The following is a 27,579-nucleotide window of genomic DNA, read 5'->3' on the forward strand; positions in this document are numbered from 1 at the left end:
TAACTATAGATCAACATGAGACTTCCAGTGCAGTCACTCTGTGCGAAATTATCCCTAATGTTAAAGGATGAGGGCCATTCTACCAAACTATAGGCTAGGTAATGGCACTACAGTTTTCTTGGCAAAAGCCTCCTAATTCTTCCCAGTCGCTGATGTCACTTTGCAGGGGAAGATTATATTTATCTGATAACTAAGCGCACAGACTTGGAAGCCATCTTGTCTTGTTTATTCTCTGAGAGGGTTTTGATTCTGCTTAATTTATCAGAACGTGGCATGGCTAAGTCATGACAGACCGCGTAGACGATAAGAGAAATAAACGTTGTCTACACAACAGAAAAAGGACAAATAAAGGTTAAGTACCGGACAAGAAGAGTCATGTAGTACATACATCACAGTCAAAAGGAGTAATTGTAAAATAAATACATACAAGAAATGAAGCTTTGATGCATTGGTTGGATATAAGCAGCAAATTTATAGCAAACGTAATTGCAATCCTTTGGAATGGTTGAGCTTTTGCTTAACATGGTGAACAGGTTACTGTCCGAGTTTTCACGAATATGCATTTGTTCTTTACTGTACAGTGACAAATGTAAAACGTAACTAAAGAAAAACAATATAATCAAAGTACATCAAGATCACGCCAAAATAATAAAAATACTTGCGCATCTAATACAGCACACACCATTCACTCGGCTACATACACTTAAAAATGTACATCACTCATAGAAAAACTGTACACGGTCATTTACGTATCACTGTAGAATTGTCTATAGGTTTGTGGTGAAATAAAGATCCCTTCTAATGCCTTTGGCACTCATTCACATGCGGTTTGTCAAATGTAGGATCAACGCCTTGCCATGTCTGTGCTAAATGTATGCAGATGCTAGCAGTCGAATTCAAAACAAATACATTACTTAATGAGCTGGGACGTTTATGCAATGATTTACTTTAGTATGATCCTTTGTGTGTTGTTAAACCCTGATAATTCATAAAAATATTGTCTTTACATGTACAATTCTTTCAGATATGGATTCCAACAACACTCCCTTCCTAGCCACATCAAAAAAGAACCATAACCTTTACTGATTTTTATAGAGGTACATTTTAAATGAAACATTATGAACACAGAGGTGAAGTTAAATAACAAAGAAAAATACAACAAACAAAATGAATGTTTGACTATCTACTCACAATGATGTGGTCTCTATGGTTATGCGATATTGAACAGGAGTATCAGCATTGGGTTTCATCCAATGCATTTGAGGCGGGAGGATATTTCCCTCTTTCTCATTCTACATCCCTCCATACTTCTAAAAAGGGGGAGGTTACACATCTATATGCTGATATTGACAGCGCTCTCTCAGCTAGCGCAAGCATTGGCGCAGCAGATAGATGAGACTTATGAAACACCAACAGTATACGTCAATAATAACATAATATAAAATAATAAAATAATCCGAAAAATACAACCCAACGCAGACATATTTAAAAATGAATGAGAAATTAATACAATGTTCCAACGATTTGTGATTGCTGGGGTTGGGACCTGTCATGACCTTGACATGTTTTCAACTGTTCAATGGTCTTGCGTTTCATTCAAGTAGTATTGATACAGTGAAAAATACAAACCTAAGAGCGTACATATGTGTTAACCCATACAAACCCAAACTGTGAATGGTTTTAAGTTGAGAAAATACTTTTCTTCAGTAAGTTTTATCAGGAAAATATATATACTTTGTTTCGTTTATTTTAACCAGTACCCAAATGTGAGATTTTTGTTGCCTACAGAGTTTTACAGGTTTACTTAATGGTACCTAACAGATGCTGGCACCAGTCTTACTGAATTTGAAGTACTAACAAAGAGGATTTCAGGCCTTTCATTGCCCTTGTAACCTATGAAACTCTCCACTGACCAGCAGCGCTGTATATTCACAGATACAATGAAGGGCAATTGAACAGAGCTACTATAAATGGCTATACGATTGAAATTTCTTGCACACGCTCACCAGTAAATACGAAATTCTAAGAAAGGAATGCCTTTTCAAAAGCCACCTAGCTAAACTCACTGATCGCTTTAGAGGGGTACCTTGAGGGCGTGTCCGCACGCGGCTCACCGTGCGGTTTTATTGCAGAAACACTGCTGTCGTGGCACTGTTTATTTTGTTTGGGGGTGTTTTTTTACTTGAAAGAACGAAAGAAAGCCGTGATTATGAGGGGCCCCAGGGAGGGGGATCGGGGGGGGGCTAGGAAGGATAAAGGGGGGACAAGGCCTGGCATTCACAGGCCTCCCCACCTGCTTGTCAAGCCCTGGAGCCCTCGTCCAGCTGGGCAGCTGTGATGCTGGTCATTCTGTATTGGAATTTTAGCGAGGAGAAATAAAAGGCATGAGACTTCATTATGGCTGGTGTTGATTAATGAGCTTATGAATTTAAAAAGACAACTGAAAAGTGTCATTTTAAGAAGATTGCATCAGTGTGGGAACATGTGACAGAAAGAAGCAGCGCCACAATAGTTTTCATAGCGGTGCTGGACTTCCTAAAGGGTTCTGTGTGTCTTTCGCCTGAGCGAGCGCGGTTGGGGCTAAAAACGCAGAGATTCTCACAGTGACCCTTCTTCCCCGACTGTAGCAACCATGGACGGTAAACTGACAGATATGTATGAACATATGTACAAAGTTAGTAGTAATCAGAGTTTTTTTAAAGCCCCCTTTTAATGAGAGTCAAGTTTGAAAGCAGCTGCTTGTATGGTTCATTGAGGTAATGTATTTAGTGGTCACGCTGACGTAACAGCGAGGCCGCGACAGTAAAAAGAGTGTGTGTGAAGGTTTCCCTGTGCTTGTGGAAAAGCTTGTAAAGTACAGTAATTTCAAAAGAAGGAGAAGAGAGAAGTACAGTAATTTCAAAGATGGAGAAGAGAGAATCTAGTTGCCCACAGTGCCAAAAAAACACTGGCCGGTGAATTTCCTCAATCTCCAACATTCTCACGTCTGACAAGATAACTTATCACAGCCATTGTCTCCGAGCTGCTGACCCTGACTTCCTCTATTATAACCCCACCCCCTTTGTATGCTGCTTGAATAGTGTCCAATCAGATGATGCCATTTTCCCTACCGCACTGCATTGTGGGTTGCTGTTGGTGGGAGTGGATGGGAAGTTTGTTTCTGAGGGAGCTGACTGGGTGTTTCCTCTGCAAGAGTGCTCAGCTCGTGATAAAGCCTCCCAGTCTTTATCTGTCTCGCTATGGGTCAACCCCCTTGTTCCTGCCTCCTGCAGATAGCTGTCTTTGTTCTCAGGGTGGGATGTTTCTTTTCTCACCGCCCATTGTCCGGCTACCTTAACATATACACTTTAGTTCTCATTGAGTTGTAAACCGATGTCTAACTAGTGATATTTTACATGTTTTCACTTCGCTTTTTCGCATGGCACCTGGTCAGTACACAATGTAAGAACTTAAATGTTTGCTTTAGCTCTTCATCCTTATTTCCCTTTAACTCCCACTCATTCTCGACACGTCAAGCAAGTGAGATGAGTGCGTAAAGCTGCACCATAATAGCTCTCGTCTCCCTGGCTAGTGTGCTATGAATAGCCCTGTGTGGGTTGATGCAGTTTCCTAAGTGGAAGGCCTCTGCAGATGGAGCTTTGCATAGGGCCAGGGCTTCTGCTGTTACCTGAGAGGATGCCAACACCCCTCCCTCACTACCTCCCTGCTTCCTTTGGGCAAAAACTTCTCCGTTCTCTCGTTCGCACCTTGGCCTTTGGTGCATTTTGCTCATGTGCTTTTTGCTTTACTTCAGCCCAGAAAGTCTGTCTGAATGTGTTGTATACTGTAGCGAAAAAACCCTGAAGTTGATGAATGTGCTGTTTTTATTGAGGAAACAGCTGCTTTGAAACTTTAGCCTCTGAAATTCGAAGGGGAGTTTTCATTTAGTCCACTGAGAGGAGTTGAAGCTGTCTGTTCTCCACATCGGGGCGGCTCGTGCATGTAAAGGCGGACCCATCACTACATTCGAGAGGATTCCCTTTGAAACTAGGACCCAGCACGGCTTTGTACAAGGTTTGCTGGTTGAAAATAAAGTTTGAGTCATTTCCAGTCTTAATAACAACTATGCCAACCCTTCATATCTTGTGGTCGGTTCTGACACTCGTTGACAGATTTACAAAAAAAATCAACAATAAAAAATAAGAGCTGATTCTAAACGACTGTTACAACCCAAAATCTGTTCCCCCGATGTGAAAACTGATCAAAAACAAGAGTGCAAAGTTTCTTTTCGTCCGAGTGTAAGGCTGTTTCTTTACTTATGTTTCTCTTCATTCTTTCAAGCTAATGAGGCCATTCCTGAGCAGGGCGCGAAATCCGACCTCTGTCGAATTTCCGAGTAAAGCGATGCTTGTATTGTGCAGTCAACGTGAATATTAAAGGAGAAAGAAACTGTTCTGGATCCTGAGGTGTATGTGTGCCCCCGTCCCTCACCCGTTTTAAATAAAAGAAACATGAAACGTAGTTTACCTGTCAAACCTTTCAACTTTGTTGTTCACATGAACAAGAGCGGCTTCTATATTAAAGAAACAAAACAAAAACATAAATGGAACAGAGGCCGCGGCCAGAAGCTATAAAAATACAGACATATGGTACATTGTGTAAATATTGCCATGTGGAAAAGGCATTTTCTTTTTTGTGTCGTTTTTCTCTTTTAGGGTTTGCACAAGAAAATTGCACTACAAGAAGCAGTTATGTACAGTAGAGTACACCACAGCGAGCGAAGGGGGGGGGGGGGTGTTAGCATAGGCGCTAATGCCACCAGTCATTTTTTAGGGAAGGAAAACAAAAAGCCTGGCGAGACCCGGGCGCTGTGGCGAAAAGTGCGGTCAGGTTAAGGCGAGTTGGCTGGGCTGAGGGCGGGGCTAAGGGTGGGGCTTGATGCGTCGGAGCGACTGTAATCGCTGAGGGAGCCGGGGCGCGTGCTGCCGGAGACTGTAGCGTTGCCTGCCCCGTGTTGCCTCTTCAGCATGGCCGGCTGGAAGTCGGAGTGGCGACGTGCGTGCTTCATCAGGTGGTCGCTCCTCATGAATCGTTTGTCGCACAGGGGGCAGCCAAACTTCTTCTCGCCCGTGTGGGTGCGATAGTGCCGTGCCAGCTCGTCAGAGCGAGCGAACTTCTTACTGCAGTCGGGCCAGGTGCAAGGAAAGGGGCGTTCTCCTGTGACATAAGCAAAACACATAAATGTTAGTGTCTACTCAACCTTTTCGTTATCACAAAGACATAAAACTTGTTTTTCAAAACACAGACGAAGCAGACACTTTACATTCCTATAGACTGCTTTATCATCTGCAAATAACTATTTGTGTCATCTATAAATAAGTCGTTACCTTGCATGTTTCAGAACATATGTCTTTGATTTGCTGAACAAAAATAAACCTGCTCCAAACAAGAAGGTGTTAAAGAGACCACGTCATAAACACCACCATGTGTCGCTAGCAGTGATAAACAGGGGTGACTATGCCAACTGAACCTAGACTTGTTTTTACCAGCCCAGGAAAATGAATCTTTCAGCACTGAAAGCCCTACTGCGCACTTTTTTATTCTACACCACCCCCTATAAGTTAGGCAGAAATGCCTCATTGATATAATATGGCCTTTTACACTGATCTAGAACCAGTTTTGGGGTTTCACATTTCATGACTGTTCCAAAGATACAAGAAAGCAAAAGTTGAACCAAGAGCAGTGCACAAAAAACCCCACAAAAGCACTCAGGGCCCATAAAGCGCCAGAGTCAACCCTGTTACACTCTACAAAAGTTAAACCATCACAGACTCAAGAATCAACTCTCAGCTATGACAACACAAACCATGGGGGATGACCTGGTCCATTGAAAATCAGGTCACGCAGGGGTCCACAAGCGGCTTTTGGATCTCAAAATGGGCACTTTTGAAACAGACGTGAAAGGTCTGATGCTGCACAACTATTTATGAGCTCTATAGAACCCTACAAAAGTCTGCGAAAAACGTTTTTACAATAGCCAAGCTGAAAACAGGTCACACATTAAAACCAGAATGCACTGCATTAAAATTGAACCATATGTTCAACCACTCGAAGCATTGCATCATGCTAATTGGGAATGCTAGCAGGACACGTATCCCTTGAGAAGCCCTTGACACGCTGATGTATTGTATGTGTTATTGGAACACATCAAAATAGCTTGCGAATTTAGCGAAGATTTTTTGTTCCCACATCACTACCACATGTTGCTGAGACAGACATAGTTTAATTATGCAGGTTAATGGGCTTTACCATAGTACCCTGCCTCAGCTTGCACTCTGACATGAAACTATCAGCGCCTCAAGAGCATGGGAAATTATACCCTACCCCGTTCCCGATCAGGCAATAAAAGTAGGCTTTGACACAATTCTACCCAACGCCAGATGGGACCATATATCTCGGTTTGGTTTCTTCACATGAAACATACAGATGCAGTATACCGATATACCGTGATACAGCATATATCGAAGTTACACAGGTCAAATTGCGATAGAAAGATCCGCTTTTCTTATTTCGTCAGCTTTTAAATAGACATTTTCACCCTGTTGAACAATGTATAAGTGAAGTATGTATAAGTGAGGTATGTGTGAACTATATGTGAAAGTGACCTATTTGTCAGTCATGGTGACCCATAACCGAATTGTGACCTCTGCATTTAACCCAACCAGTGAGTATCCACACGCACTGCGAGTCGTGAACAAACACACCCGTAGGAGTGGGCAACTTTCACTGCAGCGCTCGGGAAGCAAACAGGGTTAGGTCGCTACCTGCTGGCTCTGAGAATCGAACCAGTGACCTTTTGGTTACGAGTCTGCTCTAACCACTAGGCCACAACTGCTCCTGTGTTTGCATATTATATGTGTGAATCATTTTCAATGTTTGAAAGGCAAAAGCCAGACATTTCACTCATTACCCGGTTAAATTGAACAGAACAGGCAAAGTACACAGCGATCCAGACAGCTTAATGCTGCTGCCATTGTTTAGCGGCTTCCACTTAAAAACAACTTCAAACGTACATGTACGTGATGGCAAATTTATGTGTGGGACGGCAGCTCTGTTTGGGTCCCTTCCCCCAACTGTGGTTAGATTATGAAGGCAAGAACAGCAGGCAAAGCAAGTCTAGACTGCCCGTGTCTAAATCTAAGACCTGTCGCTGGCTTTCACACAGAACTGCTCCCACCACACGCATGCGTAACGCACCGATGGAAAAACGAAACCAAATGACATACCATGCAGACTTGAGAATATGGATGTCTATGATTAAGCTTTGTGTAACAAACACCTTAAGGCGAAGAAAATATTTTCCTTTAATATTAACTGTTAATATATTTAAATAAAATAAAATAATTTATTCAATTAATAAAACATATATTTGATTATAATAAAAGCAATTGATTACAATATGGAAACTATTATTTATTATATTGATTTATATTTTCTAACATATTACCATATATTTTTGCCATCTATGCAGGTTAACCTACATCAGTACACAACACCACAAACACATCACTCATGCAAACACTTAGTAACGCAAATAAACACTTGCGCTATCATTCCCACGAAAACACAATACTCATTTGCTCCACACATACAAACGTGGAAAATATACAAAACCACAATTTAAATCATCTAACCCTCAGACTTGACACACCCGTATGAATTAACCTAATAGGGTCACTGTTGTTTGGCCTTCTTTAAACATCCTCATTCTAGACATGATTGTGAATGATAAACATAAATAGAGAAGATCTAACATTGGCTCGTCTCTTAAAGAACATTTGGGCTGGAACGCTGGATGGGATGAGATTCCCCCTTGAGGGATGACAGAAGCCAACCCGTAATTTACAATCGAATTAATGAACGGAGGAGTCTGTGGGAACTCGAGGTTGTAAATTGTGAGTTATACGGTTTTAAAAAAAGTGTGACGCTACCCAGCAAAGGAATAAGAGTTGCTTTAGCATGAATATTTCACAGGTTAAAAACAGAGACGAGCAGGGCTGGTTGTCGTGCAGGCGTGAGTGACCAGCGAGTGCAATACGGCGCACAGGCGCAGGTTTAACCATTTTGAACGAAGCGTGAGCAGACTACAGGGTATTCTGAACATTTGAGCAATAAACAGAACTGAAGACAGCTTCAGTACTTGAATATTCTATACTTCTATATGACAGATAAACTGTAAAATAAAATGGTAAAACTGTTCAAAAATGTCAAAAATACTGGAGCACAATGTTATACATTATGGACATTTCTGTATATTTTACAATTCTTCACGATGTTTAACATGGTTATGAATTTTCAAAAATTGTAGCTGTGTATTTCATTAACTTATATAATTAATAACCAAAATCTGTTTTGTGACTGATAATAGTACCACATGATGAATTCAAGTTCATGACAAGAGGCCTTTTTAATAGATCATTGACCAATACTTGTATAGGTGTATTGTATACAATACTTATATTATACACAGTGCCATGGACACAAACTCAAATCTCCACGATGAGTAAGACAAATAATGCTTTTAACATTAATTAAACCAAACCGCATCAAATGTAACATAAAATGCCCTAATGTGCATAGCTGGCAAAACAAAAAAGAAACATGACATTTCAAATGAAATATCATCAAATGTAAAGTTACTAAAAACAATTTTAACAATATATTAGTGTAAAAATACACATATAATATTATTAATACAGTAAAATCATACTTTCTACATTTTATAATTTAGATTTTATTTGATTGTAAAATAATGCAATGTTGTCTTGACAATTTTACAGTTTTCACCGTAAATGTGAAGATTATTTACAGTTAATTGGCCATTGTGTTTTTACTTTAGCATTATACATGGTTTTAGGGTTGTAAATCAAAGTATAAGGTTGTTAATGCCAGATAACATTCAGTCTTCAATTCTGCACACTTGACTGTGCTAGTCCAGAACTCTCCTGAGGCTAATGTGCAAGTACCTGGTGTGTGAGAAACTGTTACACAAAACAGGATTTCATAACAAAAGGACATTTAAATGCAATGTTCTTAGCCAGGGTCACACCACCAAGCCGAACATTTTAAATGGGGCACAATTCCAGGAATATCATTATGAACGAGGGCACTCCTGACGTGGGTATGAAGCAGACTTATGTAAGTGCTTGTGTTGTCCAGCGTGTGGCAGTTTCATAACAGACGGCAGTTGTTGCCAGCGCGTCAAGATCCTAAAGGGTGACACTGGGGACATTCTAAATACTTCATATTTTGTCATCTATGGGGAAAACAAGGCCGTAGCCCATGGTGCAACTGCATCGTGCTGTTCATGCAAATGCAAGAATCTGCCACAAAATATGTAAATCTTGTAAACATGCAATGTGGCTCTGTGCTTTTACTTATGGGGTTTTTCTCTATGGTTTGGTGCCAGCACTCCATGCACCCATGTCTTTGCAGCAAGGGATGGAAATTAGGAGAGGCTTTGGATTCAACTCCCGCAACCAACGGACACATTGACCCAGTTACCCTTTGCTGCGGTTACATCACAGTAGCTTGTACAGACATCCCATAGCTAAGGTAGTTGAGCAACCGTGTTTCCCTTCAGATGCGATACCAATATGTTACGAACAGCAGCCTTACATAACTGTTCCCTTTAGGGGCCACTGGGTCAGTAAATAAACTCTCGTCACGAGCACACGACTTGATATCACAGAAGGAACAGCTTCGGACTCCCAGCTGGCCTTTGTGATATATCATTAGGAAACGGGAGAAGGAGGCCTTTTAGGTAAACGGTCTAAGGTACAGACATCTGATCATGGCACTATCAAGGCAACACAAGTGCAGACTGAATGCCGATCTGGAAGACTTGGTGTCGTTCGCCTGTTCCAACAAGAGCGACCAGCATCTCTGGGTGAACGAGATAACATTCCTCAGGTTTCTTCAACCATTAGGCCATTGAAACAGGGAGACGTAGGTAGTGTGATGGAGAAACACAGCCAGTGTGAGAGAAAGACAGGGAAGGCAGTAAGACAGGCAATCAGTCATGGAAACAAATCCTAACCACTGTGGTTTTCTCCAGTCCACGCCTTACTATAGTTGGTGGACAGCAAACATAATTTTCATACGAAGACTTTGCATTTGCCCTCAAGACACCATCATTACATCCCTTAGAGACATCACACAATGAACCACATAAAATGGAGGACAAGCCGAGCAAACAGAAGAATCCTTGCACTACATTTTAACTTAATTCATTTCGAGTTGTAAAAGTCAGGAGGCCCAGTGCAAGCTGAACCTTGCTAATAGCATAAAAGCCCTGCATAACCCATCAAATGTTTTAGATGTTTGAAAACAGTTTGGTTGACAATATAATTATTCCAACATACACATTTTTTTGTATAAATTAAAAAAAGGCCTTGAAATGGATCAATATATAGACGGTTTCGTCGGACGCACACACCTAGCCCGAAGTAAGCTTCAGGTATGTGTTTGGTTATCGGTTTGGCTAGTAATATAATTTTTTAATATAATGTTTTAATAATATTTTATTGAATTTAATCATAGCAAATTAAATCTACTCAACAATTAGTGATTCTTTGCGGAGTTCCCTCCGCCGGAGGACTACCGGAAGTTAAGTTTGGGCCACATAACATTTGTTTATATTCTTGCCGCTGAAACAGTATATTTACATTTAGGCATTTGGCAGACGCAGGGTCAAAAGTTTCAGAACACGTGGGTGAACAGTGCTTCTCATCTTAAAACGTTTTGGTCTGAAGGTGTTTGCTTAAATGTCTGAAATTAGTTTTGTAGACAAGAATATAATTGTGCAATTAAAAAAAGTGTCATTACAAACTAAAAGTTTGTTTAACAAAAATGTCTTTGAAATTCTTGACTTTTACAAAAAAAATGCTGCCTAAAAGAGCTCAGAAAAGATGACAACACTGTTTAAAAGCATCCTCTCATTACAGCAAATTTCATGCAGAAAATATGTCTTTTTTAGATTTTTCAACAAAATTCATAGTACCATTTGTGTTATTCCACAGTTCTGATAAATTTACTGTGTTTTTTTCTAATAAGTGAGTATGCGTTTAAATTGTTTTTTACCTATAGTGTACATCATGTTCAGAAAAGACTGCCAAAACATACCTTAATTAATCCGTAATTTGGAATAACCCATATACCAAAATGTAGATAGCAGCACCTTATGAAATCTAAGGCAATAGAGTTGTCTATATTGCTAATTGACGACCTTTTCCATATTTTAATGGTTTTACTATTTTTATGTTAAAATATCACATGTAACAGACCCAATGTTGCAGATGATGAATATCATGATTAGATCAGATGTTCTGAATTGGAGCACACTGCCTTTCACAGTGTCCTAGCCTCAGGCCTAGCATGCACCCTAAGCGTGCCTGGTACGTTATCCATGGCAAACCATGAGAAATCTGATCTCCAAAACTGCACCACAAATGCAGCTGCAGCACTCACTAGGTTGTAATTTATTCCTGGTGGGTCAAGCAGGAGTCTGCCAGCCCAGACTCTCAATGGTCGGGTAATGACAAGACTGCTTTGGAAACGGAGGCAAACTTAGACTGGCTTCTTTTCAATCCCTGCTTCCTAAATCCTCATTTTTGCCAGAAAGTTCTATGCTCGTTTTAGCACATCAATTTAGTTTTATTTTTTTCACCAATGCTTTAACGAGCATCACTCAATGAACTCATCGCTACCCCACTGATGCAGGGAATTATGGGAGTGGACGCAATCCCATCAGCAACCATGCTGGGAAAGAAATATGGGTCACACCCTACATTTGAGTACGGTTGCCAAGTGAGTTCATTGGAGACCCAAAAAACACACAACTTGAGCTCAAACATAGCTTGGACATTACAGCACTGGGCAATTTAGCAAAGGGGAATTATCATCATATCTTAGACGCAACTTAATAAGAAGCGTATGAAGGGTTGACTGCTGACGGACCAAAAATCTTTCCTGTTGGTTGACCCGGATTACAGCATTTAGAGTCGAGTGTGGGAATGGAACAAAAACACAGAAGTACATGTGCGTGTGTTTGTGAAGGAAGGGGGTGAGGGCAGGTTGTCTAACCACACTTAGACTCTGTGAGTCAGATCAAATTTTTGGTGTTGTGTTCGTGCCAGCCAACACAAAGTGAGGATTAATGCTAATGGAGATGGGTATATTAGAGAAATTACGTATAGGTCAGGTGCAAAAATCGGGCTTTGACCGAACACGTCTGGAGATACGGTGACAAAAGCAACGAATGTGTTGAATTTATCATCATCTTTTGTCTTAGTTGGAAAACGCTACTAAACCACTTGCCTTTCAAGTCGCACATTATCCTCCTGCTGTTGGGAAATGTGGACAATAGCCCTGGCTGTGGCAGACGGGATAGTATTCGCTATGAGGCGTTTCAATCAAGTCCTCCGAGGCGAGTAGACATAACTCACTCCTCCCAGCCTATACAGCATATGTGTGCCCATGGTCTAAAACGTATTATACGAGGAAGCAGCCACAACTACTGCAGATTTATGTTCCCTCTCCTTTTTTTCCCACCTTGTGAGAGGAGCACATTTCCCAGCATTGACCTACTCATCATTTTAACCCTGAAAATGAGCTAGAAAACGGGAAGGCCTGATTATTTTAATCCTGTTAAACAAAGGGCATGAAGACAGCTGCTTTTATAAGCCTGTAAACAGTAACTGGGAAGGGAAGGGCAGGGCAGGGCGTGTTAGGCTGTCATCCATGCCTCCTGTATACAGACACGACACAGTAAATCTTAGTACACCAAACTAAATCCAGTATAAACTGGTAAAAGTGCCTGTGAAGGCTGGTCCTTAAACAAGCTTCCCCTTTCCAAATCCTGTTATTTATTAGAATATAAACAACCCTTAAGATACTGAAAGTTTAGCCTCAGTACTTAAGACACCATTGACAGCAGTGTCTTCCCTCTAATGCGCAATACCCAGTGCAACCGTCACACCCCCCGTCCCCTGCCCGAACACTGACTGTCCACTGAATGGTCCTTTTCATCCCGCAACCACGCCTGGCAGAGCACACAGGCCAGGATCCTCCACATACAGATTTATTGGACAGTAAGGGTCAAACATCTCCCTAGCAAGCGCTAATGTCAATATAAAAGCCTGGGAGGCAACCCGAGGTCTGGCACACAGTTGAGAACAACCTCTCTCTCTTTTTCTTTCCGTTCCCATCTCAAACACCCAAATGCATGCATTGGTGGTGCATCAGAAAAATCTACAAATCATGCTGCCAGAAGATGCAGTTGAGCAAATGACCTACATCAATGCAAAGCTTTGACAACAGATCCCACCCTGTACCCACCCCCACACTCCAGCCTCTGCATACAGTACGTCCCCACCCACCAACTGCAGAGTTAGCGCCCCGCAACGAGCTAGCGTGAGACCTTAAGCCGATAGCTCACGCTTCAGGAAGTAAAAGAAATACAGCAGATACCCTCTTTCCTGCCCTGAGAAATCGACACCCGTATGTAGCTAATGAAGGAAAGCAAAGAGCTCCAACTATACAATGCCTCAGCATTTCACCTTAAGGCCCTATGGGCGGGTGGAGAGGACAGAGGGCAATGGGGGAGGGTTGGGTAGGAACAGACTGGCTTTCATAAGACTCTGCCAAAGCGAACTAAAGTACACATGAGCTCAGCAGAGTATGAGAGGTGCTTATAGGAAGTGGCTGCTTAATACCAACTCCGGTGCATTAAACATGACAGACGTGGTCTAACGTATAGCAAATTCGGAGTTGCCGTGTTGGTTTTGTGACAGATGAAGAATGTATGCTTTTCTTCATAGCATGAAAAATAAAAGAGCTGTATTCCCGTCAGTGAGGGCTGCTTTAGGAGAGATGGATGACTGCAAAAGGGTGGATGAGCGCATGATGAAACACCCATGGGGCTTCACCACTACAGCCTATCATATCTGAGAGAGAGATGCAACAATGCATGCTTTCTACCAGTCACACAGGGCGGCAAAAAAACTGAAAGAAAGACTTTACCAGAACATGGCTATAAAGAAACCTAATTCATCCAATTTTACTTCAATTACATACTTTACCTCATCTCTTTGTTTATATGTACGCACAAAAAGTAAACACAGGTGCAGACAGAAAAAAGCATATGATCCCTGCCCAAAATAAAATGATTTCCAATGAGGGAAGCCGGTGCACATCCTGAATGGCAAGAGGGTCAGCCAAACCTGTGCAACCTTGTGCATCATTTCTAACATACATTTAAGGTAGCAGGCCAGGGGTGTGGAAGGGAAAATAGTTTTAGTCATGGAGGACAGAATCCCTGCCGTAAAGCCATCACCTCTTCACTACGCCTGTGGCATTCTGCCCAGGTTTAGAGATGCGTACCCGAGTCACACCCATCCTCTTTACCCCTTCCACCTGAGCCATGGGCAGGATGACTGCATCTCTTAACATCCAACATACTGAAAAGGAAAAAATTGCCTGACAAATCACTTTAATTTTGCATGCATTCACTGTAAACAGGGGCGTGGAGGTGCTCTAGGAACTCGCTACCCTAATGTGTGCTGGAACCAGCAGTCCGATCTATTGTTTAGGTTAGATTATTTGCCGACCTGCAGTTTTCGGTCTATACAATAAATTCTATACCAAGCCCCAGGAGATGGAGCAAGGCCTTAAATCCACAATGTAAGACTGTAAGGGTTCACAGCCAAAACAAAGTTGTAGGTCAACTGTGAAATATGTCATTATGGCTTTTGTTAATGTCTATGTTGATGGTGTTTGAATCGTATGTATTTACGAGCAACATACGGCGACAGCATGAACTTAAGATGGTGACCCTGCCCATACGAGTTAGAGGTTTTCCCCCAACAGACATGACTTAAAATGAGATCATTCTTTGTCAACCTAACCACATATGTCATAATACAAGACAATAGGTCTACAGGCCCAATCCTCAACATGTATTTCGGTTGCTTTATCTTGCATTTTAAAAATGGCCCAATGTAGCTTGTGAAGGATAAGTGTGAGGTCATCAGTTTTGTTTTGACAATGTCTTAGCATCCTCCCCCGACAAAGCTTCTTTAGCCAATCTTGCTTGTTAATTTGTGATAAAACTTGTCGTTCTCTACAGCCAAGGACAAGCCGTTTGAGTTGCAGAGGAACCCTGCCTCCCCATATTCGCTGGAGATCAGACAAAGCTGTCTGGTAACCTTAGACCCTCAACCTGCTGTGTTCCCCTTCACTTCACCAACCCAGACAGCACAATGAGCAATTTGTGTACCACATTTACCCTCATTTTCAACATCGTACCGCTCTGCGCGTTCGTACTTATCGTCTCAATTCAGGAGAGAATGGGAGGATTACAAAACCTCGGAGGTGATTTTATTTAATCTCCCCTGCACAAGAGAAAGATCTGAGCCGTGCTATCAATATTCAAGATTCTCTCAAGTACTTGGTGTGCTTGATGTGGTAACATGCCTTTCCACTTTTATGCAAATATTCACAAGGACTAGCGATATAGGAGTATCCCAATCAGGATAATGAGTCTGGTAACTGGGCCCAGATGACATTACGGAGTTGTACAGCGAGTAGATTAGATTATTGGGCGAGGGGGATTAATCCAGAACATGGGGCAGTGTGTACCCGTTCTGATCACGAGGCTCTGTCATGGGTTTGCAGAAGAGTGCAATTTGTAAATGCAACAAACTTTATTTCAGCAATTAAGATACCTTAGAACTATTATGAATTATATGAAAAAGTTTCAGAGAAAATTTTATTTTTGCAATTTAACATGCATATATTTTTCATAATGAACTGTTACAGTGATAAAACAACTATTTAACTTTGAGTTGCATGCTAGGTACTGCATGCAAAACACTTCTAAAGTGAAGGGAACTAAACTTATCAGAAGTCACGTGTACCAAAAGGACAAAATGTCTTTCTCTGCATACCGAACAGCCAGAATGCGTCAAAGCCATGGCCTTGGCGGCCTCGTCAAGTCATGTTACTTCCTCTTTTTGACGTAAAACTTGCAGGTTTCACAAAAACCTTTTTTTGTTCCCGGATGGCCCCACACCCATTAAATCTGCATACATACCTACAACTGGCTAATGCATAGTTCCTTTTCTCATCACATGTCAAGTGCAGTGCATTACAATAATGAGAACGTTAAAAATTATCGACAGCAAGCATATTGCGCATCATTAAGGTTAACAGCCCACTGAATGCAGCCCAAGCTTGTCTTAGATTCTGTCCATCTGCTTATGAGAATGATTAATGAGTCTTTCCGTATCCAGCCAAATGTTCTTAAAATTGAAACAGTTCGTTCTTTCTACCTTCTCCAACTTTCCACGGTGTCGTTGTTTTGATATTTATATGGCTCTTACACATATGTCAAATATTATGCTTAATATTTCCAAGGCCAAAATCTCATCTTAATGTGACTATAAACCGCAGTTAAGTGGAGATCAAAATTAAGGATCCACCCAGACAAAACGTTCACCTGCCAGAACAGCCAGACAGTACAGAAATCGTCCTTTGAAGGTCACTGGAAGGTTATGCCACAAACCTTATCACAGTGAGGGACATGCTTTAACCACAAGTTACCACAGAATTGCACAGGGTAAAAACTTACAAAAAAACAAAACAAAACTAGAAACTGCCCTACAGCCTAAAATAGTTAGTTTGGCAAACATGTGTGGTCTAAGAGAGTTAGTGAACAGGGTCATTTCAGTCTGCAAACAAGTGCTCTTGCAAGGACGAGCTAGTAACGAACGATTGTAAAGTTAAATAAAACGGGCCCTACGCTGACATGATTATCTTTCCTAACCTAACAATGCAACCTTTTAAAGCAGAAAGACAAATATTCCTTCCGTTAAAGATTATTACTGAACAACTATTTAAACAACTGCAGTTGCATGTGTGCCGCAGAGCATTTCAAAGCATTAAACCAAGACGTTACTTTTGATCATGACAGTACATCTGCTCCAGCTCCATCATAAAACGCTGCCTTCCTGCAGCAAGCTAGCACATGTGATGTCTGGCCCCACCCCTTCCCCTCAATGTACTCATCGAATGGAAAGGCAAAGTGCACTCGCATGGACTCTGAAAAAGCTTTATTCATCTTATTTCAAGGACTACATGCTTGTGACATGCAAAAAGTTGATTTGAATAATAATAAAAACACACATCAACACCTGTTGCACATTTCAGATATTGTTAATCAACGTAGCTTGGCTAGCATGGCGGCATCTCGCTGGATGCAGAGCAAGTGCCCAATCTTTATCTTACTGTATATGATGTTAAACACATCTGCAACACCATGCTCTTATATATCTGGTCTGGATGTAACCATGTGCCCAATTTTTGCTGGAGCTATACAAATGATTAAAAGCAGGGTTCAAACCAAAGCCAGCAGGGAATTAAGGGCGTTGCTGAAGTCAACCGAGGTCTTCAGTACTCTTGGCTCCCCAAAGTATGTTTTAATAACAATGTGTTCCCCCTTCAGTTCAAAAAGGTGCGTCTCTGGGAGAAGGATTTATCCTCTCTTTGCTCTATTGGTAGAGACTGATGGAAAATCTGCTGAGTGCTTAAGAAAGGCGCCCAGAACTGTGCAGGTTGGCTGAGCCTGAGCTGCTGAACTCAAATGACCCACATTCTCTGATTACCAAAACAAATGAGATGGAACGCTCATTGTTTAACCGAATCATGGCCCGGTTGCAGAATAGTGACTAGAGCGAAACTCTATTGAAGTCTAGCAATCTAGAGAATAACACAAGTGAAAGAGAGGGAAGTTGCAGAAACTAAATCAAACACAGTAAATTGTGCTGTTTATCTACTCTAGATGACTTATTTTGACATGTCAACACAAAAGCAGATACATGGAACGCGACTAGAGTTAAATAAACACGCAGGAGTTTTACAGGACAATATGTCTCAAATGAGGGTGGTATGTGGTGTGTGAGTGCTGACATAAACATGTCATTATATACACTGTAAAAAGACTAAACCTATTATCAAGCGGAGTAAAATTCAAAGGAACGGCAACTGAGCAGACGACACACCCACCTCGAGTCAGAAACTAGTTTAAAGCTATGTTATGCATGATATATATGTGATATTCTTTGCATTATTACCCGGCCCAAGAAGCTCACTGGATGTTGCTCAAAAGCCTGTATTAGTTTATCAAATGTGTCAGCTAAGAAGTTAATTATGCTCTTAAAAAACAAAGTTCTCCGAGCAAATGTAAAAAAATGCAGAATTGGCACAAAGGCAACGTGATGTCTCTGAATTTTAACCATTATACATTCATACATAGCCCAAGTTCAGACAAAGAAACTCTATCTTTAACATAGGCCTAAATGTACTTAAACACATCTACATATCCCACATTCATCAGTTTATGTAACCAGAACGTGTTTCAGTAAATCCTTTAAGTATTTACACCCTTCTGTGGTTTATCTCTGATGTATGGCTATAGGTGTCAAGACCTAGTTTCATTTTATCGCCGAGTTTTCTGTCGGGTCTTTCTATTGTCTGGCATTGATAACACGATGCGTGTCGTGCACGTCAATTCGTGTAAAGCTGTGGTGCAAAACGTGTGATTTTTCTCTAAAATATTTTCCCACCGTTATTAAAGGGGGGAAAGAGATTTTGAGGTATGCGCCGAGGGCAGACCGCGGCTCTGAGCTCGTCTGGTCGAGTCTGTTGCTGGCCAGATCAGCTGGCAGTCTGTCTGACGGGGGTGTGGCACATCACAACAAAGAACAGTCAAACCAGCAACCGCAGAAGTCTCACCAACCCCCCATCTTTTATTCGTTTTACGTGTCTTTAAATCCCCCGCAATACGTCTAACGTTAAAAAGTTCAATCGCGCGCGTCTGCAGTTTTTTGGGGGGGATGAATCAGAGCCGCCTGCACCGCGACCAGTTGACTACGATGACCACCAACAACGCCTCCTGAAAATATAGACATGCTTTAACGTGCGATTACATCACGGAGTGCTTCGTTTCATTTCGTTTACTTTTTCCTACGCAAAGTCCGCGATATATGTGAGCTGGCTTTATTTGATGTGATTTCATTCGTATGCACGTGTACGCGCATATGTTGTAAATGGATTATTGGGCATGTGTGTGTGGAGTTTGCCGAGGGGGGATATAGGCGAGGCACTGGGGGAGAACTGTTGCTGTTTACCATATACCTTTGTGGGCGTGACACTATTTACCATGCTTCTTGCCTCAACGAAATAACACTTCTTTCCTCTAAAATAACTGTGTCCACGCGTAAATATATGGTTTAATTCGAGATATCGCGATATCGGGCGCGTTTCCACGCGACACAACAGTTGTCCCGTCAACTACAAGCTTGCGGTACACGATGTGCTGAACTGCACAAACGCGAACGCGTCGCGTGTCGTTGTGTTTTATTTCATTCCCCCGAGTAGTTTCAATGTTTACACTTGACGCGCGAAACGCAAACACACTTGGCAGGAATGAAAACTGACCTGTATGTGTCCTTAGGTGGGCTTTGAGATGGGACGATTTGCCGTAAACTTTTTCGCAACCTGAATAGTGGCATTTGTGCTTTTTCTGCGGGGCTTCTTGCTCAATTCGACCCCTAAATCGTTTGCTTCTTTGTTTAAGTGAAGAGTCGGCGGTGATGGTGGTAGGTGTGGCAGAGTTCCCATCATCTCTGGTCAGGGCTGGTGTCGGTGTCACGCACTCTTCCTTTATTATTGCCTGCTCGGCAAAATTGGCGGGGGTCTGCTGATTAAAATCCGCCAAAATCCTGGCCACCACAAAGAGAGAAGCGTTGTCTTTCAGGTGCTCCTTGGTGTCTTCGTTTCTCTGCGCGGTCGCAGTTTCGGGCTTGATCTCGTGAACTATTGCTTGGCTGGACATTGACACAAGGCACTCTGCTGCGAAGTGATCCATCTCGTTGAAAAAGAAAAAAATGCCCCAATGTTTCTTTATGACATTCAGACTCAAAGACACCAGACCATTCAACTCAGTAGATCCCTTTGTGTGATGCTGAAGAGGCAGCAAACTCACTTTGCACTAATCTTACCGGCTTTTCGGCAACACTGACATCCTGCACGCAATTCATGCGAGATCGAGCCGTGAACGCGCAACGCCGACTGCTTTCTCTCTCTAGAGATAAGTTTCCGGTGATGCGAGCGTTGAAAACTTGTCTTGATTCAATATGAAAACTCCCATCGTGGCTGTAGTCCTCACGACGTTAAAGTGACAGTATGCCGTGCGCCGATTAGAGCTGATTGTATCCATGCTGGGGGCGTGTCGGCCGGTAGCGTTTGGCAACGTCGTCAGAGCGAGCGCGCGATCATTGGATGGCGACGTGTCCCTCAGTGCTCTACGTTCCTCGCCCCCAAAACTTTAACAAAGTATCAGAGAAAGTTTAGTAAGTACATCGATGCAGAAATAACCTTTTTTTTAATATACATAGTGGGATGGAATTTAATTTTGAAGCATGCTGTGTATTGTCATCAATGTATACATTTAACATGTGCTATATACTGATATGCGAACGTATACCTGTAAGTACTTTTAAATAAAGTCATCTCTCAAATGAATGCATCAAATTTATGTGTATATTTTCATAGTAGAGACAATTGATCTAAAAGAAAACAGGTTAGTCTCACTGACTCATTGGTTCATCTGTTACAGAGACTGTGTACAATAAAACATCTTTCACATGACAGACCTCTGACCTGCTGTAAGCTGTTGGGCTGGTCGTGTAGTACACTCTTTTCACAAGTGCATATTAAATGTACTCGTACTGCAAAATGTCTTCCACATTAAGTCAGAGGCAAAATATTAAGCAGTCCAAGGGCCTTGAACTGACAAAATATGTCAAAATAAATGAGACCGAATCCCAGACTGGAAAACATATTTATATTCCTCTATTTCACTTGCAGACTGTGGGGGTGAAACTGAAGATCAGCTTTTAAGCAGTAACTTCATCTTTTCTTATATGAAGGTAGGAGGGGAGATAGAGAAGGCCCATCACTTCAACTCTAATGATGCACTGTTCTCTTGTGGGAAAGCATGTAGTCTCTTTCATCCCCGTTCACAATAGGCCTCTCTGGAAAGTGTTCATCGGGAGCAAGGCTCCATGGCATTCACAGGGCCATCTGGTTGTATTACTTTACATATTCTTTCACCACCGCACGTACTTGGTGTTCTTGCATTTCATGTGGCAAATCCTCTCACATCATTACGACCAGAAGGCAGTTCCTATTTCTCAAAATGGCTGCCTGAAATCTCAAATGGAAGTAAATGCAACCCCCACCCCAGCAGAAAAATAACAGGAATTGTAACTCTTTACACAATAGTTTAGACCTGAATGTGTTCTGTAGGCCTACCATAGAGTCTAAAAATAGTTTGCTCTGTGATATCACAATGCACTATAACAGCACTGCATGTATTAATGATGTATTAATGCACCTGAATACAGAATGAATTGTACCCTGTCTGAAATGGTTTATGATTTTCAATGCACCCACACGTCAAACAAATCCACTCTTTCAGCTCTCTGGTTATAAATCAAGCTCGATCTGAGATGAAATGTTTCGGGTGTAGGTTGAATCACATTCTCAATATCACCACACAAATAAGATGAGTCAGCTATTCTCCTGCCTGCATAGTATCAAAAATATCACCTTATTGTGAGGCCGTGCGTTATTACTGATGACTGTGCAGATGCAGTTCCATTGGTCTTAAGTACAGTTTGTGAGGACGGCATGACCGCGCTGGCAGGTGGAGCAGACCGATCAAGGCCATGCTGTCCTAGAGCACAAGGACCGTATGTAGTTGGCTGATAATTTTTTTTTTAAAGAAACGTGGAATATATATGTCGCGCATTTTGACAGTTTCACATTTATGAATGAGGCATAATCACATGTGTATTCTGAGAAATGTATCAGTGGTTTTGTGTCCATACAATGAAAGTCAATGGGGGCCAGTGTTGTTCGGCTACCAAAGCAAAGTCATTGTGAAGTAACAGCGGTTATGTTATTCTGTTCTGACCCGTGTTATTTCTTTCTCTTAGCGGACGGGCGAGGAGGGAAAATTATAAGGGAGCTTTAAATATACGATATTTCTTATAATCACCAACCGTCTGCACGCTTCTTAACAACGTGATCTGAATGACCGATTGGCGAACACACCTCAAAAGACCGAAGGTCACACAATACCGTATGGTTTGTCTCTTTTCCGTGAAAGCTGTAGAATGTTTGAAATTCTCACCAAGGGTTGATTCAGATAACTTCTGCTTATATTTTACATGTTTTACAGTCTCTTTCTTTCTCCTGTTTTTGGTTATAAATGTAGTTTGTGTATTGTTTTAGGGTTTCATATTAAATTCAGGGTAGCATTGGAATGTCAATTCAGCAAGTGTAACACATGTGAAACTCAGTGGCTGTTTAGTAATTGCGGTTTAGCACTGCTCTATTGATCTACAGTTGGAAACACATATCATTTCCCATCATGCAATACAACAAGTCTCTTCCTGTTCGTCTGTGGAGTAGAAAGTGCAATTTCGTGTTGATCTAGTATCAGCTACGTCTCAGCCCTATCATCATCTTAACCATCAAGAGAGAAACCACAGAACTGGTCTCAGATCAGCACCCAAAGAAAACAGCAACAAAAACCCTCTGAGGACTGAGCAGCGCTTGTTGTGAAAGGCTGGGGACGGAGAAAAGGGGAGTGCCCCCTCACGCGAGTCGTGACTCACACTTACAAAACAAATCCCATCCTGGCAATAATAGTCGGTGTGAACTTCCTCAATAATGTCAACTGTGCCCATAACTTGCATAATGACTTTGCATGTTGACATTTCAAACCATGTCCTTGGCAAGATTTTGACCTCGTTGACTACGGCGGATCACGTTGTTCTGAACTGTTGTATCTCAAATGACCCAGAACAAACATCTTACTTAAGAGTACATTAGCAGCTTGGGACCTTATCAGAGCTAAGCTTTAGCCAGATGCCTTGCTATTGTTTTGTCTGTTCCAGAACTGAGGAGTATAGCACTAGAGTTAACATTAAGATATAGACAGACAGCCTGTCCAAAACCTTTATGCTCTAAATGAACTGCTGACAAGGAGGTAAATGAATCGTGAAGTGTTAAGAATGATACTACAACAGGTTTAACATGTAAAACATGGTTTCATGTATATCATGTCATTTTGCTATACATGCTTAAAGGTCCATTGTAGGTTTTTTTGAAGAGCTATTGACAGAAATGCAATATAATATAAATTACTTAGTGTTCAGAGGTGTATAAAAGACCTTTCAAAATGAAGCGTTATGTTTTTATTACCTTAGAATGAACTACTTCTATCTATATACACTCAAAACATTGTGCCAAATAGCACTTAGTGTGGTTCTTGTCTCGTAATCATAGGGGAACCACTTTTAGTGCTATAAAGAATCATTTTTTGGTGCTTGAGGGGTTCTTCAGCGGTTCTTTTGTATGACTGAGGTGCTACATAGAACCGCTGAAGAACCATACAGGGGCTTGACAGGTTCTTTATACGGAAACTGTGCTTTTTAGCACCTCGTTCACCCCTATAGAACCTCTGAAGAACCACTGAAGCATAGCAGTAAAAGTGGTTCCCCATATAATTACGATCATAGAATCACTTTTAGTGCTTTATTTCACCATTTTTTTGGTGTATACAGCAGGTCCCCTGACATGGAATTCACCAAACATGTTGTTTCTGCAGTAGTCCTAACCGGACAAAATTCTCTACACAGCGCGCTTAGTAAATACGTAAATTCTTTCGGGACAGAAGCTAAATTAATGGAGGCATAATAATTTGTACAAACTCGTTGTTTTGTACAATCTGAACAGATGTGTTTAGGGGTGGAGCTTCAGGCTTGCTTTTTAAATTACTGTATGTTTTTGTTACATCATATTAATTCATAAGATATCGCCACCTTGTAAAGTTCAGTTCTTTTTTCCTGTGATTTTGCAAAATGTGTTAAATAGTTCCGAACACCACACTTCTATTGGCACCTAAACTTATGGTCACATGAGCAAAAATCTAAATGAACACCATGGGTGTGGGATGTAAATTCCGCATTCTGCTCTTATGGTCACAGGGTTTGCATATAAACTAGCTATAAGTTAAATATTTCTCACAGAAGAAAGAAAACTTGAGTCCAAACTGCAATTTTCTTCAGTGTCCAGAGGTTGGCTCTGATCCAGCTTGATATTCAGGTTGCACATGCCACAAAGATATTGATATGCATATCAACTTTCTTATATCAACTTTCTTTCTTTGTAATACAATCATTGTCATTCACAGCACATTACGGTGGTACTTTAACTTGTGTTTCGAGCAGGAAATGAAGATGGTATTCGAAACCCCAAATTGAAACCATTGTATTCAATGATAAAATCTTGTATCGTTATCACTTCATAGGTTAACAATTCAACAGCGTTTGCTTTAGCGCTATTAATGTATCTACCCCATTCATCATAAAAGTCCTCAAGTAGATCACATTAGTTATGCTAACTAGCAGAAATCAGTGGCGTGCTAAGCATTGATTGATTTTATGTGGCGGATGCCTGCAGATCGAGCGGTAACCCTCTCCATCACAATGCTGTAGAGAAAGGCTTTGTCTAGTTCACACAATACAAGCGAAAAGAGCTAAATGAAACAAACACACTTTAGCTGTGTCTGCTAGCTGCCCGTAAAGAACAGCTCTATTCACTAGGCATCAATCAACAGGCTGGTTGGAGAGGACTGCTGCATACTGCTGATGGAGGAAGAGGAGAAAGCCTTCATCTGTATGTCTCCCTTGCCCTCTGTCCATTCAACCGCACAGTTTGACCCCGGGTTGTGCATTATGCATAGTGGTGGCGTATGTGGAGGGCCTCATGCATCCCCCTATTCAAACGCAGCAGCTAATGCTTATGCACTGTGTACACTATGCACTATGTAGGCTATATGTCACACAATAACAGGTCCTTAGGATATACATGGATATAATGAACCATGTTCTTTTCTCTTTATCCAAAGATTTTTGTTAGTAGAAGAGTTGTTAGTAGCCTAAACAGTTTCTTAGCATGCAGAGTGCAAGAAGTTTTTTTACTATTCATTTAGGACTTTAAGCCTCGAAATAAACCAGCCAGCTCTGATAGGAATAACAATATTAAAACATTGAAAATTAAATAACTTACAAATAAATACAAAATGGGTAGTTGACAGACTAATATGCAAAAATGTAGATCTTTTAATTGTAATGCTATTTTGTATAACTAATATAAATATTATGCATATAAAACCATGTAATATTAACATGTATTTCGCCATGCACATCATAGGACACATCTACGATTTATTTGTATTTTACTAACCATATGCACAAAACTTTTCAAAAAAATTCTCATTCAATTCAAGCTTATTGAAAATATTTGTATATATAAAGAAATACCAAAGTAGTTTGAGAGAGTAGGAAGAGTGACCTGAGTATGTTTTTTGCAATGCATTGTGGGATTGACTGTTCATTGCTGAGCTTTTTTCCCCATTATTTCCATTTCCAATGTATTTCTCTGATTCCAGTTGATTCCTCCGCAGCACTTTAGTGTCAGGGTCACTGCTAGAATTTATAAGGTCCGGATTAAAATGATAAGGGTTGGAACCAGCACTTATACACCCAGTGCAAAGAATGGAATTGAACATAGTATACTGACATACACACATCACAGCAGATGTCAATAAGATGCACATATTAAATGGCAAACAGATTGTCGCGCGTTAGGCAGGGGCTTTATAGGCAGCTAATGAGAGGAAAGATTAACAAGACTTCTGAAGCGCAGAGGTCACTGGTTGGATTTTAAGTCAATTGACGATTTAAGGACGGCCCCAGTTCATCTAAATAACCAGACCCGGTTGTTTTTATAACTTTGATGATCAATATTTTTTCAATGTCAGGTTTTTCTTCTCTCAAAAACAAAACTGTGGATGTTCTGTACTGGCGCTTCCTCTGGCGATATTTCGTTTGATGGAATTGTTCTCAGGGCAGACCAGCAAACCACAAACATACAAGAACATGCAAGGATATAATGACCACTGGCTTGTTATAAACTCAAACTTCATATTTTAAATGATATAATTTGGGGGTGTACTATACTGCAATCCTTCTTCTGCTTTCAAGCCTATTGTTGTTAGGTAAAAAAAACCAAGATGAGAATTGCAGCTGGAACACATGAATGCCATCTTTGAACTCATTCGATTTCACAGCTGCTTTAAAATCCATTGTTTTTTCAGGGTTCCTACAATAACCTCGTTTCAACACTGTGATATACGGGTCATAGGTGCGTGTGAAAAGATGATGTCATTACAGCAAATGTGACACTTGTCCACATGCAGGAAGGGTCATTGTCACAACCAGTAATGCTGAACTGAACTCTCTAATGGCCGAGGCCCATGAAACTTGCCTTTATGCTGTGGGTAGCCTATATGGGGGTTGGGGCCCACCCATACAATTTATCCTGGGCCCCATTCTAGGAATTCTGGGACTTGCCAGAGAAGAAGAATTTACTGCTAAAATCTGTTGGTGTGTCTTTGCCTACACCATCATAATCAGGTTTGCATAACATAAAGCTATACAGCATTAAACCTTTTTCCCTTATAAACATGTTGAGAAAGTTCATTAAGTTTATTTTAGTTGACCTCATCATTTTATAAAGTTGCAAATTGTTATTGTAAAGAGGTGCAGGTATTCAGAAGATAAGACAGTCTCAGCCTCAGACGTCACGCCCACGATCCGTTGGCTGAACATCTGATGCATTCGACACACTTTTTTGGAAACACTTCAGCACGTTCGAAGACGTCATCTAATTGGTTAAATTTCACAGGATTTCCGGTAGGTGTCGCGTTCTTTAACGGACCGCCTGGAAACAACACAAAGCCATCTGATCTAAGAAGTAAGGTGTCGTTTTTACAACGCTTTCTATAAGAATTCATCACGAGCTACTAAACGCGCTGCGCAAGACTAGTAAGGCTGTAATATGGCCTTGAAAGAAATGCATTAGTCACTGAATCACATGACACACACTCTTGACATTTAAACTTGGACTTTGGTGAGATATAAACAATTAAGTGCTGTAAACAAAACCGGTGTTGCATCTAGAGTTGCACAACTCAGTGAGGTAGAAGTGCAATAACTGAGTTATCGGTATGTCTGCCAGCACAATAACATAATTTACCCTAGTGGTTCTCGAGGGGTGGGTCATGACCCCAAAAATAAGATGCATGTGTTTCTAATGTGTTATGGACAGCAGGAAATCAGTCAAGTTGTGCATTCAATCTACAATATTTTGAAAACTGTTGAAATATTTGAAATATTTAGCCTATATTACCTCATGTCATCTTAGGTTTCTACATATTCGTGGGCCTATATACCATTCATGGAGAAATATAACAAGAGGCAGTTAAGTTGCATCACTGTTTACGCATGTGCCAACTGTGAAATTGTCAACTGAGTGTAGCCCTGTGCTTTCAGATGTAGCATA

The 27,579-nt window shown here is 41.1% G+C and overlaps 1 protein-coding gene across 1 annotated transcript; it reads right to left on the bottom strand.

Moving 5' to 3' along the window:
* Window positions 1-454: 454 nt before the first annotated feature.
* On the bottom strand, window positions 455-20,613 carry klf13 (Kruppel like factor 13). The gene is made up of 2 exons (XM_079450708.1): window positions 19,537-20,613; window positions 455-5,196 (listed from the first exon to the last, which is right to left on the bottom strand). The coding sequence occupies exons 1-2, from the start codon at window positions 19,964-19,966 to the stop codon at window positions 4,871-4,873; spliced, it is 756 nt and encodes a 251-aa protein (XP_079306834.1). The 5' UTR covers window positions 19,967-20,613; the 3' UTR covers window positions 455-4,870.
* Between the last annotated feature and the right edge of the window lie 6,966 nt (window positions 20,614-27,579).

The sequence above is a fragment of the Barbatula barbatula genome (assembly GCF_947034865.1).
Source record: "Barbatula barbatula genome assembly, chromosome: 25".
In the NCBI taxonomy this organism is placed as follows: Eukaryota; Metazoa; Chordata; class Actinopteri; order Cypriniformes; family Nemacheilidae; genus Barbatula; species Barbatula barbatula.